This window comes from Lemur catta, chromosome 4 (genome assembly GCF_020740605.2).
Source record: "Lemur catta isolate mLemCat1 chromosome 4, mLemCat1.pri, whole genome shotgun sequence".
Lineage (NCBI taxonomy): Eukaryota > Metazoa > Chordata > Mammalia > Primates > Lemuridae > Lemur > Lemur catta.
This window is the reverse complement of record NC_059131.1, coordinates 57946290-57962271: the sequence shown is the minus strand read 5'-3', so window position 1 is coordinate 57962271 and position 15982 is coordinate 57946290. Positions and strand designations below refer to the sequence as shown.

General features: G+C 45.9%; 1 protein-coding gene across 2 annotated transcripts in view; it reads right to left on the bottom strand.

The window, feature by feature from the left end:
• The window catches only part of HK2 (hexokinase 2), a 63960-nt gene that overhangs the window by 30382 nt on the left and 17596 nt on the right, over nucleotides 1-15982 (bottom strand). For both annotated transcript variants that reach the window (XR_006734745.1, XM_045549937.1), the window contains exon 2: nucleotides 10861-11023. Coding sequence is in view for 1 of the 2 variants with exons in the window: in XM_045549937.1 (XP_045405893.1) it covers nucleotides 10861-11023 (163 nt within the window). In the remaining variant the exon portion in view is untranslated. The remainder of the gene's footprint in view (nucleotides 1-10860; nucleotides 11024-15982) is intronic.

Below are 15982 nucleotides of genomic sequence, written 5' to 3'. Positions count from 1 at the left end.
CCACCTCACCACAGAGTTCCAAGTCCTCTCTGCAGAAGATCCTCCTCACTAAAAGCCTCCCCTCGCCTACCTAAAAAATAAAATTAAATTAAATCAAAATGAAGTAAGAAAAAAGAGAAGGGGCACTAACTCTCTACTAGAAGAAGAAAAAGGTACTCAAGGAAATGGTGCTGGCCCGCAGCTAAGCGGAGCTGCAGCGGGAGTATTGAGTTGTGCCACCTCCCGTCCAATTGCCCAACAGTTAAGATTCGAGTGGTTCTCCCTGGCGGAGTTTGCCTGCTGACTCACTTCCCAGCCTGGACTACCATTCTGCCCACTTTCAGCTCGGCTCTTATCAGGCACATAAGGTCAGCGAGATAAAGGGGTTTCAATTTCTCCTGGGAACTCACCTGTCACAAGGAAAAGCTGAGGACTAAAACAGCCCTTGACTAACCGCCTGGACAGGATAGTCAATGTCATCGTAGTTGAAGTGACATCAGTAATTTATTTGAACAGTCATCACTCCAGCACTGTTAAAAGCATGTATTAACAAGTGGCCTGGTACCTAACAATGCCTGTGTATTTTCTGAAGGGTGAATGGCAAGGGCCAGTCGAATTTTCCAGCAGGGTCTATTTTCAATCATTAGGTACTTGCCACTAATTAAAATAGATCACCACCTGTTCCTCTCATCAGGAGCTCGGAGCAGTGCGCCAACCAGAGTGACCAAGAGTGACTTGCAAACAGGCACTTGGGTTGGTTTTATATTTTTAAACAGCAGTGCCCCTTCATCTAAGGCACTGTGCTGAGAAGTGGCAGGGCCGGGGTGAAGGGTGATCAGATGGACTTCTTCAGAACTATGGGCTCCAGAGCCCCCTTTTTAAACAAATGGGTTTTACACATGTTCCCAGTATTCGAGATCCTTGAAGGTGGCAAGGTCTGTCCTTCGTGAGGGTTAAGGTTGGCTAAGTAAGGTACAGTTCACCCCCTGCACCCTCACTTCCAATTTTCTTCCTTCTCTCTGCTTCTAAATGTCTTTTCTGCGAGATTCTATATAAGATTTAATTTGGTTTAAATTTGGGAATATGGTTCATGCCTCCAAAATTGCAAAAAATTCATTTCAAAAAATGTTTGCAAATCATTACTTTAAGAATCAAAAAATGGGCCAGACGCAGTGGCTCACGCCTGTAATCCTAGCACTCTGGGAGGCCGAGGCGGGCGGATTGTTTGAGCTCAGGAGTTCGAGACCAGCCTGAGCAAGAGCGAGACCCCCATCTCTCCTAAAAATAGAAAGAAATTATAGGGACAGCTAAAAATATATATAGAAAAATTAGCCGGGCATGGTGGCACATGCCTGTAGTCCCAGCTACTCGAGAGGCTGAGGCTGAAGGATTGCTTGAGCCCAGGAGTTTGAGGTTGCTGTGAGCTAGGCTGACGCCACAGCACTCTAGCCTGGGCAACAAAGTGAGACTTTGTCTCAAAAAAAAAAAAAAAAAAGAATCAAAAAATGAACTCATTCTAGGACTTTCTAACAAAATACTTTCCATTCTGTAATTAGTGTTTCAACACTGAGCACTGAAGATAGTTACTAAAAGCTTCTCAGCTGCTTGGTGCCATATACAACCCAGTCCCTGACTTGCCAAGGACAGAAAGAGAGCAAGTACCATGATAAGAGCTATTAGAGAAGGAACGGATTATTTCTGCTGGGACAAGGAAGGCTTCTCAGGAGGCAATATGAGACAGCCAGGACTTGGTAAGTAAGAAGAGAAGGAGATATATAGAGGTGTGGAGGTTCATGGCATGCTTGGTTGTCCAGTAAAGCAGGACAGAGGTTTGGTATGAGATGTCACTGATTTGTGGCTGCCAAAAATGGCATGTCCAGAGCAGCTATAACATAGAGCTCACATGACATGGCTACAAGCACACAGCAAATGCCATTGCCAAGGACTTTCTTCTGGGTTCTCAGGGTCAGATCTGTGTTTTCAAAAGGGCTCTAGTAGCACCATGGAGGGCAGGTCTAGCACCAGAGAGATAGCTAGAGGCTACTGTGATACCTGAGCAGCAAGGAAGGCCTGGCTTCCAGGGCCACGTAGAGTGGTCAACCAACCCAGTTTGCCAAGGACAGAATGGTTTCCTATGACATGGGACTTTCAATGCTAAAACTGGGAGAGACCCAGGCAAATCAGGACGGCTGGACTATATTAGATCTGACCATAGAGCCTCCAGCCCTTGCTTGTCCCTCAATGCCTGAGGCATGCAGCCTTGAACCTGGAGGTGGTCAAAGACACACATCCATAATTCCACATCCATTTCCAATGCTCCCAAAGGGACCTGGCCCTTACTGCCCTACAACAGCATTTCCAGTGGCCCCAGGTGACTGCACTGAACATTTCAGTCTTCCTCTACAGAGTGGCTGTGGCTTGAGCAGACCTTGTTTCTTCCTTTGGATTTCAAGTTCCTGTTAGCACATAGCAATGGACTGCTCTGAGAATGTGTGGCATATACTCCAAATGAGAGGAGGACTGAAGAGATAAATCTCCAGGTCCTGGGTAGGTAATCCAGCCGGACACAGGTCTCAAGGGATGTATTTCCCATGTACCTGGAAGCACCACAATCACTGCTACATCTGGCAACTTCTTTTTAAGCTCTCGGATCCCAGTTACTTCATTACACTGCAACGTCAGCGTCCACTCAATAGCTCAGCAATAAAGAAGTAAGTCACGTTGTTTAAGGTATCAAATCACAGTCAGTTAATGCTGGTGTCTAGTACAGTCAAGGAATGGGGTAATCTGATCTTCTACGTCATTAGTTTTCAAACCATTTTAAGCAACAGGATGCTTTTTTCCAAACAAAATTGGTATGCCAAATGTCAAAATGTGGAAATAAAGAAAAATAGAGCTGCTCCAATTGAAGGGAAAGGACTGGAGCACATAAAACACATGGTTAGTGCCACAAAGGTCCTAGAACACCTTTGGAAAGAAGTGTCGTAAGTGCTTTTTTTTACTCAGGAAATAAATGTTTCTTGGGCTCAAAACATGCCGGTCACAGAGAGGTGACACGTTAGCCCCACAGATGCAAAACCTCTCTTTAAAGGATTAAAACATGACTGTTTCAATATTGTGTCGGTTTTGAGTAGATTAAGCTTTTCAGGAAGGTAGACCTTGGTTCAAATCCCTTTTTAGCATGTATTAGCTATGTGACTTTAGGTAATTTTTAGTAATCTCATACTCAGACTTCCTCATCTGGAAAAAAAAAAGGGAGGGAGAGGATGATAATAATAGCCTTCTTCTAGCCAGCACTTCCCCTCCACACCCAGAACACAGGGAAACACACACACACACACACACAGAGTTTGTCAAGATTCAGTGCAATCAAGTGCAGTGCCTGACGCGTGTAAATGCCATCTACTATATGGAGGCTATCTGTTAGTACAATCTTCCACACCACATAAACCACTTAACTTGCTTGTCCACTAGCTGTTGTATATGACTCCCCTGCATGGCTGTTGATATAACGCAGAGCAACCAAGATAAGGGCTTCTTTCGGGTTTAACCAGCCTCCATGCAACCTGTCCCCAGCCCCGTCTCCCTTTATCATATCATGTGCTTGCATTATATGGCCCGATATCGCTCTCTAATTGTTTTGTCTGCATAGGCCTTATCTCTCCAGCACAATTTTCACTCTTCAAATGCAGGGCAGGGCACAAGGCAGCTTAGCACACCGCTGCCCCACAGAGGACCGGGAGGACTGTTGAATGAACAGCTAGGCCTGAGTTACTAAAAGCACAATTAATATATATCCGCACTAGCAGTGTGAGGGGTAGATAAACATAAGATGCGCCACCAATGATGTGCTTAAGGGCCCAGCCGTTGGCCATGCTTCTGGCAGAGTTCAAATCCCAATGCTGCCACTTGCCCACTATGTGACTTTGGATAACTTGCCTAACTTTGCTAAATCTATCTTCTTTTTTGTAAAATGCGGCTCAGAGTACCTACCATTAGATCACTGTGAGAACTGATGAGCTAGCTCAAATACAGCACTTAGCTCAGTACCTGGCACTTAATAAGTCTACAGTTTTTATCATCATCACTGTCGGCATCACCATCATCATTCCCCACTCTCTGGCTAGAAGATGGGATATATTCTATTCACCTATGAAAGTAATTCACAATTCACGGAAGTAGAGAAGGATCAAATGATTGATTTGACAAGGCCTCACCCTCTCTCTGCTTTATACGACATAGTTATATGTAAACAATCTTGCCAACACAAAGTGGGTAGTAAAGACGCCACAGAGCTACTTCATTGCTAAATTAGAACATGAGGCTGGAACACTTGTAGATTTTCAGTCAGCTTGTACTTGAGCTTATTTTACTGGTACAAAGTTAACTCATATTTATGATCCATTTTAAAAGATAATAATCTGATTTGCCCTAGAAACGTTTGTTCAACATGAGCCAATGTAAACTGTGAATCTCATGGCCATGGCGTCAGGGCTACCTACACTTAAATCCCAACACTGTCACCATCTGACCACAGATGACCTTGGCAACCGTCAACCTCTTTTAGCCTCAGCTGCCTTTTTGTTAAAGTGAGAATCTCTCTCTTGTAAGGCTTTTATTATGGAGACTAAAACAGATTTATGTAAACGGCCTAGTACAGACATGGTGGGTGCTCATTAAATGTGTCAATTAATTATTCCTGCATTTCTCTTAAGATGGAACTGTCCTCTGAAAGCCAGCCCCCTGTGATGTGTGTGGTGGGCCTGACAGAACTGTGGGTGGGGCTGGTACCCCAGTCCCATAAGCAGCCGTAACATAGATTAGGGCTGCCTACAGAGAGGTCAGGATGGTGTGATTCCCAACAAATACAAATGAATGCTTTCTTTACTCAACTCTCCACTGCAAAAAAAAAAAAAAAAAAACCCAAGGAGGAACAGACAACAAATACTGGTGAGGATAATTTGAGGCGAATAGGCATGCAGAACTTTCATATATTGTTGGTGAAAGCATAAACGGTTTAACGACTTGGGGGAAAGGTCTGGCAGTTTTCTAAAAATTAAATATATACCAAACTCTGTGACCCAGTAATTCCACTCCTAGTTGTTTACCCAAGAAAAATGAAAACATGTGTCCACAAAAGGGCTTGTGCAAGAATGTTCATAGCAGCTTTACTCATAATAGCCAAAAAGTGGAAGTTGTCCATCAATATTCATGCCATATGATTCCAATCATACCATGGAATCAGCAACCAAAAGGAATGAACGACTGATAGGCACAACATGGATAAATCCTACATTATCATGAGTAAAAGAAGACTTACATAAAAAATAAATATTGTATGAGTCTATTGATGTGAAGTGCTGAAACAGGCAATATTAATATACGTGGAGAATATTAGAATGTGATTGCCTCCGGGGAGTCAAGGGCAGGGATTGACTGGGAAGAGGCCCAAAGGAACTTTCTGGGATGACAGCAATGTCCTCTATCTTGGTGGAGATATTATTAAACAGGTATATGTATTTGTCAACTCATCAAATGATACACTTAAGACCTGTCATCTCATTGCATGTAGATCTTACATCAAAAGAAAAAAGAGCAACTAATGAACTCTAGGTAATATGTAGGCTGAAGTTTTAGAGTTGAAATGAACTCATTTCTGCAATTTATTTTGCAACGCATCAAATAAAACAAGACCGACTGATGGATGGAGGGATAGAGGGGTGTGAGAAAACAAACCTAGTAAAATACGGATATTTGCTACAGGATTCTGTCAACATTTTTAAAACTGGGAAAAAATGCAAAAGAACAAATAAAGACCATTTTTTACATACTTTGGCTGACACCAAATTCAGTCATCTGAGTAAGCCATTCTTGGACTGTTTATACCTACTGCACTTTTAACTATGACAACTACATTCCTTCACACTGTACAGTCCATACAGTCATGAAGCACGGGAACTTCAGAACTGGCCTTGCACATTTCGCCGCCACGGGCTCAGTGGCTGCTGACTTCCCTGCCTTCTTACAGAGAATCCATAAACCACAACATAGACGTTCCTTTTTCACCAGTCTAATGAAGGCCTACATCGTAAATGAATGGCCCGAAAATTCCTGATGTCTCTCCTACATTTTCGACCAGGACTTATTACCATTAGATAGCTGGGGCCTGTATAAGAGTCAGGGCCTGGTCTTCAGTACAAAATGCAGGGCCTCTGGTGATGGGATGAACCCTCACACCTCCCTCCACACTAATCAACCCAAAAATAAAGGACCTGGGAGGCTCACTCGCCCTTTTTCAGTAAATTTGGCACTGAGTGTGCCTTTTGCAGTGGTGGGTTGTGGCTGCAGGAGTGTGTTTATAGCATACGTGGGAAAGTCACATATCTGATTCTCCCTTAATTCTCAGAGAACCAACTCTGACGGTTCCTCTTTTTATAAATGAGGAAACAGGATCGATCACAGCATCAACAGATTATTCTGAAGCACACAGCTTGAATTCAAACCCATTTAGACTTTTGATTTTCACCCCTCACCCCACACCACTCTGAAACTACACATTTCATGCCTGGCAAGAAGTAGCCAATTTCATAAATGCCGGTGTAGAACAAGACTGGGCTGAGGACCATTTAAGGCAGCAGCTTTCAAACTGCAAGTTGAAAAACATTTAGTAGGTTCTGACTAGCAACTTTCTTAAAGAACAAAAGATAATAGATCACATTTAAGAATAAACATGGGTCCCTGAAACTTCTGTTTCATTTTAATATAAATATTTATACGTAGGTGTTTCTTGCCATGAAGACATAGTCCAGAAAAGTAACAAAGCTACTGATTTAAGGATTAGGTCCCTCTAGATCAGAGTTTAGTTCTGAGGCTTAATTTCTCAGATTTGAAAAGAAATGCTGGAAAACGAATGGGCTGAGAAAGGTTCTGGGAAAGGCAGCTTTGAGCAGACTCATCTTCACCAGCAGAGGCAGCAGCAGCAGCAGCCCAGGCTGTGTGTGGCCCAGGCTCTCCTCTCCGCATTTCCCTGGGACAAAGGAGGATTCTTATTTTTGAAAGTCTGTATTGACTTGGGAGTCACCGGTCCCCATTGCCACATTCCAAAACTCACACCCCTAACAGGCAAAACAAACTTGAAAATAACCCCTATCAGTTACCTGGTGTACACATTCCAGTTTATATCCTAATAACCTTATGATGTGTGTATCTGTGTCCATAAGCAATGTAGATAAATGCTTTGAGGGACTGTTAAAAATTTACATTCAATTACCATAAGACACATGTCCTCCCGTAACATTTTCCATTCATTGTTTGAAAGGTATCCTTATACATGTGCTCATTTATATAATGTGTGCTATAGAGTATTCCATCACATGAATATACCTTAAACTGTTTCCAACACGCTGTCATTACAGGCAACACTGCTATGAATGTTATTGGACCATGGCTCCTGGGATTCATATGGGAGTTTATTCAGGGTATATAATTGGAAGTGGAATTGCTGAGTTGTCATATATACATATTTTCCACTTTACTACAGATTGCCAACCTCAAGTGTCAGGATAACCACTATTAGTACTTTGGTGCATATCCTTGAGATTTTATGCACCTGTACATACACATATGTATACACAATGTACAAATGTGAATACAGACAAATACATTTAACTGTTTTACAAAATGAGATCGTACTTCACATAATATTATGGCTCTTGTTTTGTAATGGGTTGGAGAGGACTCTTGTCTTCTGCATTAATTGACTGTGCCCATCTGCTATAGTTTGGATGTTTGTCCCCCTCAAGCTTCATGTTGAAATTTGATCCCAATGTTGGAAGTGAAGTCTAATGGGAGGTGTTTTGGTCATGGGGTCAGATCCCCCATGACTAAATTAATGTCCTCCCCGGGGCAGGAGTGGGGTGGGGTGGTGAGTGAGTTTACACTCTATTAGTCCTGCAAGAGTTGGTTGTTAAAAAGCCCACAGCCATTTCCTCTCTCACCATGTGATCCCTGCCCACAATAACTACCCTTCCCCTTTCACCACGAGTGGAAGCTGCCTGGGGTCCTCATCAGAAGCAGATGCTGGTGCCATGTTTCTTGTACAGTCTGCAGAACCTTAAGCCAAACAACCTCTTTTCTTTCTTTCCTTTTTTTTTCAAGAGACAGGGTCATACTCTGTCACCCAGACTGGAGTACAGTGGTGTGATCATAGCTCACTGCAGCGTCAAACTCCTAGGCTCAAGAGAGCCTCCCACTTCAGCCTTCCAAGTAGCTAGGACTACATGTGTGCCACCAAGCCTGGCAAATTTTTAAAAATTTTTTGTAGAGACGGGATCTCACTATGTTGCCCAGGCTGGTTGCGAACTCCTGGCCTCAAGTGATCCTCTCACCTCAGCCTCTCAAAGTGCTGGGATTACTAGGATGAGCCACCACACCCAGCCCTAACCTTTTAATAAAATACCCAGGTATTATTTGATGTCAACACAAAACAGACAAAGACACCATTGATAGACATTAAGGCTTTTTCCTTCATTACAGTATCTCAAAAGCTTTTGTGGAAATATACTAGCACACTAGTTCTAGTACATGTGCAGAATACTGGAACTGCTGGGTCAACCTCTTACTTTACAAAGGAGAAGACAAAGTCCCAGAGAGCAGAGGAGAGGTGCTCGCCTCCGGTCCCCAAACAAGTGAGGAAGGAGGGGCTAGGGGCCAGGTTCCTGCAGTCTGGTCTCCACTACTCCAGGGGCCACTTCCTTTGCTTACATAAATAAAACATCCCAAAATGTACAGCAAAGAGTTCACAGGGGAGAGGGGTCTCTGTGCCTCCAATCTCAGAAAAGCAATGAGAATTTAAAAAGCTTATGCCATAATTAGTTCTCCATTAACAAACTTATTCATCTGCTTATAATACAGGCTAAACAAGCATCCCAAAACTCATCTCAAAAAATTGTAGTTGAGCATTTGCTCTGTGCTCCAGTGCTAAGTGCACAGGCTAATGCACGCACAAACACACACACATACAATGCGCCAGGGGTAGTCTTGAGGCCTGAACTTTGGCATATACAAGTTTGATTTCTGACTCAGCCTCTCATCAGCTGTGTGATCTTGGGCAAGTTATTTGACCATTCAAGCCTCAAATTCTTCATCTAAAAAAATGTGGATAGAATTTGTACCTAATTATAGAGTTTTGTGAAAAGCACATGAGTTAATATATGCAGGTGCTCAGAAAAGCCCTTAGTCCTTAAAATGTATTTGGAAAATATTTAGGGTACTTAGTGCTAGTGTGGGGTGAGATAAAGACAAGGCCCTGGCCTTCAGGAGCTAGAGAATTTATCAGAATGTCAAATAGAAACACTGGAAATAGGTGTGGTTTCCAGTCAGAAGGAGTGGTGGGTGCAGCAAACATACCAATCCAGAGCACACAAAGGCCCCTCGCCTCAAGGGGCTCTTTGAAGGGCTGCAACACACACTCAGAATAATCCTAACAAGGTCACACCCTCAGTGATGGGTCCAGGCTGGGTCCCAAGGCTTCTGCAAACACTTATTTTAGGAATTGTACAAAGTCTTGTCAGGCAAACCAGGTCCCTAGAGACGCTCAGAGGTGAGCTCCAAGGACACAAATGTGGAAACAGCACGGGCACAAGGTGCATAAACATGCCCTGAGCCAAGCCCTCCCCCAACCCCTCCCCACGACTCCTCTACAGATGCCTCGCCAGCCACCAGCCAGGTTCTTGGAGACCTCACCTCCCTCAGGTTCCCGGGCTTTGTGCTCCCTGGTCCTTCCACTGCCCTGGCAGCTGCCCCTTGGGCTCTCTCCCTGGCCCTCTAGATGTGAGTAGCTACCCCCAGATCCTAGCCCTCACGGACCTCAAGGCTTCCTTGTCTCAAAAACAGAGGCACCTAGTGTGAGGATTAAATGGAACAAGCTGGGCAAGAGCTCTGACACACCGTGTGCATCCCCAGGCAGCTGGGCTCACCCTGGAATCCTTTCTCCCCTGCCCACCACTGCCCACCAGGGCCACGTCTTGTGCTTTACCAGCCTCACATAACCCACCCCACCCACCCCACGTCCCTGCACTCCGCAGGTACTGCTGATGATGCAACACCCCCAAGACAGTTCTGCCCAGACCCCCTCACAAACCTGCATTCACTCCCCAGCACCTACTGAAGAAGGACTCCACGTTTTAGGCTTGCACTCAAGGCCTTCTGTGATCTGGCCCTAACCCGCACTTTTCTGACTTGAATATCCACCATAACCCTTTTCTCCCCCGTAATTAAATCACTTTCTGGGTGGCTCACTATGAAATTAGGATTCTGTATCCAAATAAGGGGATTAAACCAAGCTTAACAGGTTCATATTGCAGGACTTCAGAGCCTTTAATTCCTTAATATGCACTGTGGCTTTTCACATTTTCCCCAAGTTTATTCAGACTTCCAGTACGTTTTTCATGGGGTTCAAGAAACAATCTAGACAATCTGTACAACACTGTTTCCCCAGCGTGACTATAGAATGTGCCAGTTGGGGCGTGTGTAGGTGGGCCAAAGAGCACCCTGCGTGACCTTGTGAGGCACGTTTGTGCCAGTTGGTCACCACCACTGTGTAAAACCCCACACTGAGCCCAGCAGCCTTTCTCAGCACATGGGTAGAAAACAAATGACTGCAGCAATGTCCTGGTGGGGCTGACGAGAAGTGCTTCTCCCTGGACTGCCAAGGCTGCTGTCTACACTATCCCACAGCCTTCCGTTCAGTTCCCTGGCTGGTTTCTGAGGCTTAAAACCAAGGAAGCTTCACTGATGCATAGTTTCCTGGGTCCCTGAGCAAAGCCAACCAAACCACCCTCCTGTAATGGGGCACCCGGCGCCACCCCCCAGGTGCAGTACCTGTCCCGTCTGGAGTAGACCTCACAAAGGTGGGCAGCATTTTCACTGATGCAGTGGGGTGGGTGGTGGCCCCGAGCCCTTTCTCCATCTCCCTGCGGAACCGCTTGGAGATCTCCAGAAGAGTCTCATCAGAGAGACGCATGTGGTAGAGATACTGGTCAACCTGAAAGAGGAGGAAAGCAAGAGTAAAGACCTACGGGGTAAACAAATGATGTTATAGGTCCCCGTCATGGAACATCACTCGGCCCTTCAAAACAATAAAATCTGTTGTAGATAGAAGTTTTTTATTAAAGATCATTAACAGGAATTGATTTGACAGGACTTTGTCTTAAAAAAAAAACTCTAAAAATTAAAATTATAAAAATAGGTTTAATTTTTTGTCTAGAGAATGGTACAGATAGGCGAAAGGACTATCAGAAGAGGAAAGTTCTTTTCAGAATGGTCGAGTTGGAATACCTGTGACAACATCCCAGGAACCAGGGTCATTACCCTCATCTCTTGTTCCCCACACACCTCACATGGCCAGTCACGCCCATCCCACTGCCCCTCACCCTAGGCCAGGTAGCCACCACCTCTTACCTGGACTCACACAATCCCAGGTTCTACTTTTACCTATTCATCCATTTTCCACCCCAGCCAGACTCTGCTGATTCACGCTGAAAACAATTCAGCGGCTTCCCATTGGAACAAAACTGGAAATCTTTCCGAGGCTTTACATGATCTGGCCCCTACCCACCTCCTAACCTCATTGTCATGCATCTGCACTCTTTGTGCAGACTACAATCCCTGGCTCAGTTCCCCAACTTCCTCAATGTCCTGCAATTGCCTGCCCCGCCAGTCCCTTGCCTATCCTTCAAGCCTCTCTCTGTAGGGTCCTCCTCTGATCCTCCCAAACGCAACAGTCAGGCCTCCCTGTTACTCCAAGCACTCGAACTTTTCCCTTCACAACACCATCCACAATTTGGAAATATATATTTAGTAATATCCAAACCATAAGCACCAAGGGCTAGAAGAATGATGTCTATGTGTTCGCCTTTGCATCCCCAGAACCTAGCACAGCACCGGACACATAGGACAGGCTCTATATAATGATGACACAACCTCTCCTGTGCTCAGCAGTGGTGGAAACACTCCTTAGCCATTCATTGATCTTGTTTTCAACATAAATCTACATGAATGTGTCCCAGATTTAACACCAGGAGAAGGAGAAGCATTAGGAGCCCCTCTCAGATGGTTTCCTTCTTGGAAGCTCTCATCTGCCTTGGCCATGGATAATCCCAGTTTTCTCCAATCAGGAAAAGGTCTGATGGAAACTTATCCAAGGAGGCACACAAGTTCCCACACTGTCACTGTTCCCAGCAGCAGTGTCCGTGACAGAGAAGGCTGTGGCCAGCAGGGGTGCAGGAGTATAGAGAATCAGGAGTCCTGGGCCAGGTCCCAGCTGTGCCCTCAGTTGTGAGCATCGTGGCCCTCCCGGCCATGTCAGCAAACTGAGGCACTAGAAGGGATGCTGCTCTTTCCAGCTCTGATATCTCAGCCCTCCAAAGGGCACAACTTTAAGAACAAAAAACAAACTCAGTGTCCTCCTTTGTGACAAAGTAAAAGAGAAAAGTTTCCTAATTCACATCTTCTCCTTTCCAGGCTGTATCCTATCTCCTAACAGAGTTTGGGGCAAACTCTTTTCTTTGGACCTATTTTTGTCCCTGTAGAATAACAACACTGACCCTCCTCAGACCATTTCAAGCATCCTGACCAGTACTAATCTTTTATCCCTCTTCTAAGATCCCAAAAGTTGAAAGGCCAAGGTCTGGGGGAAGTGCTGCAAGCAGCTGGAAGCCAGCATCAGCTCCTCCACAACTGCCAAGGGTTTAAACACAGAGAGATGCGATTCTCACCTGGGATGAGGGGTGCGGGACGGAGTAGGAGCAGAGAATGGTGGAGGGGCAACTTCCTCCTGCTAATCAGGTCCCCAGCCACTTCTCCATTCCCTCCTCCAGCCTGGAGAGAGACCAGGCTTGTCATGTTGGGTTTGGAATTACAGAAATGAAGACACCCCCATATTCCCCTGCCAGCATTTATTGAAAAACCACTTCAGACTAAGTCCATAGGTCTAAATCAGGAAGAATCCAACTGTCCCTTCTGTTTGATTTCCGACTCCTGGTGCCTCACTTGCTTTGAGCCCACTGTCCTTCTGAATCTGCCTCAGTCTCCCAGGGCTCCACCCCCTAAGCAAGGTCACTGAACTCTGCTTCCTGCAACACCAGAGAGCCAGGGTGCCTTCCCCATGATGACGTTTGAGGCTGCTCCAGAGGTAAAAGATGGAGCTTCATCAGCCTGACACCAGACAAGCCACCTCCCTATTAGTGAAGTATCAGTGTCCAGCCATCTCTGGTGACCTCAGGGCCAGGGCAATTTTGACAATCCCAGAGTCCTCCCACTCCAGATCCAATGGCACCTTGACTGTCCCAGGAACACTATGTCATAACTAGAACATCTTGGCACTAATATACAAATTCCGGGGCCACCCAAACCAGAGGCCAATGTCAGGCCACATCCAGCCTAAGATGCCCTCGTGGGCAGCAGTAATAACAGCAAACGCTTACAAGCCTCCTGCTTTTGCCAGACCCTCTTCCCAAGGTTTTGCTCCCATGAACTCATTTCATCTTCACAAAGCCCGCTAAGGTAGGTAGTGTCAGCCAGCCCCTCCATCCTGCAGAGCGGAGTCCCACAGACACAGGGGCTGAGCTGGGACTGACGGAGCAGGGGGGCTCACCTGTACTCCTGTACACCCTGCTAAATGACTGCCCCTTTTCTGCTGGACTACAGCAGGGTCTCTACAGGCCAAATTGCATTGCAGCAAATGCAAGCTGGCCATGCCCATTAACAGGCCATCTTCAATTCCAGTCATCCCCCAACACAGACACGAAGGGCAGACAGTGGAAAGCATGGTCCACAGGGCTGGCTGAGCAGGTCAGAGGGCAGCAGACATGTCTCTGGACATTGTCCTCCCACCTTGCTACTTTCCCAAAGAGAGGAGAGTCCCAAGAGCTTCACTGACCCCCTCAACCCCTCCCACACACATTCTCCACAGGTAGCTCTGGGCATCTGGAAGAGCTGAACCCGTCCTGTCCTGTCCTGCCTCATTAAAAGGCTCCACCATCTCATCCTGAAACAGCAGGTCATGTACACAAAAGAACAAATCCTACAGCAGCCAGCTTAGTTTATCTTTGATGTTTGAGTGGCTACAAGTGTTAGAAATCCACTCAGATACTTCTCATCCTTAACCCTAGAAGAATCAAGTCACCCTTTTACTCAAGTCATGCTGCCCTTTGCCCTGTAGATTATAACTATTTCTCACGGGTTCAATGACAGATGAAAACGATGACAATGATGACAGTTGCAATCGCTAAACAATTATCAAGCATTTCCTACCTGTCAGGCGCCATCCTACAGCTTTACTGACTTATTCTCCCTTGTCTTCTTGTAAAACTTCTGTACCCATTTCACAGGTCACTTGGGCGGTGAGGGGTAGAGCTGGGGTTCAACAGAGGTCTGCTGGCTCCAATGCCACGCCCCCTTGCCTGTCCTATGTCCCCTCTTAGTGTGGGTGGCACCCCTGCTGACCCTGTGGTTTCTTGAACAACTCCAGGGCCTTAGCTTCCTTTCCATAACAGGAGGAGACCAAGAGAAAGGATATGAAACAACTGTGAAAAATGCCAAGTCCAGTACCTTGGCCCAAACTTCCCCTCTTTCACCTTGGTCAAAGCTTGGGAGTGGACAGCACCTGGGCATGATGATGTATCCACCCAACCTATTAGGGCCACTCAGGTGGGGATTACTAATCACCTAATGTCACAGCTTCCTAAACACAGCAATGGTGCCCACCCAGCCCTGGCAGGCATTGCTGTGTTGAGTGAACGGTAGCCAAGGGAAACAGAAGTCAGAAACAAAAAGCAGCTGCCATAGAAAGACAGTTTTCCTGAGTTGGGAAGGAAGTGAATGCGGTTTTCAGAATCCTGCCAACTTTCAGCCACAGTGCAGCCGGAGGGAGGGAATACCGGGCCCAAAGTCCTGGGACAAAGTTATTTAGGAGATATCGTGTGTATACACAGCAGTGAGACTACAGCTAAAAAATATTCACTCTTAGAGAGGAAAAGCCCCTGGGGCAAAATCCCACTGAACATAGCATTCGAGTTTGTCTAGTTTGTCTCCCCCCACCCAATAGATAGTCATCTGGCCTAGGTTTGAATGCTTCCAAGCCTGAGAGGCTCACTATTTCTCTAAATTCCATTGTTGGTCAGTTCTAGTTGTTTGAAAGATTTTCCTCAATCAGAGATAAATCTGCTTTGTGATAACTGCTGCCTAATCTCCATTCTGCCCCGTGTGGTAAGAGTTTCCAAACTCGGCTGCACATCAGAATCACATGAGGAGCTTTTAAAAAACAATAAGAATTCCAACGATCCATTCCAGACTAACCAAATCGACACCTCTAGGCCTGGGAGTGCCAACATCTTCCTTCCCCTGTCCTCGGGCAGGTTTCCACTGTGACAGCAATGTGGTCATGGTGGGCCCTGTTCTGGTCAACACTGCTTAAGGTCCTTTATACCACTTTTCTGCCCAGGGTCTTTGAAAGTCAGTAGTTAAACGAGATGAGGCCAAGTGTGTCCCAGTGAAATAATCCTGTGTTGATCCAGGGTGCTAGGAGTTATAAAGACAAACCCTGCACTTGTTGTTGTTCAGAGATTTAAGTTGCTGGAAACCATTGGAGTGGAATCACTGAGGCCAACCCTCACTTTGCAGCTAGTGGTGGCGAAGTGAGGGCTCTGGCACCAGAAACACCAGCTGTAGCATTTGCGCAGGTGACTCGCTCTCCAGCTGAGCCCCGGCTTCCTCAGTGTACCTCGGGATGAACACAGCAGTCATCGGCATAAGTGAGGTGACAAGGGGAGAGCTCTACATCGGCCCCTTTAAAGCCTCCCCGCCCCCCACCTCTTTCTTCTAGACTTCTCTCTGCCCAGTGGCACCTTCGGAGGATCAAGGACATTTCTCAACCCTACTTAGTCATGCTCAGGTTAACAAAGCACAGCCCGTTTCCCCAAACTGTTCCTCCTCTCTCTGTGTG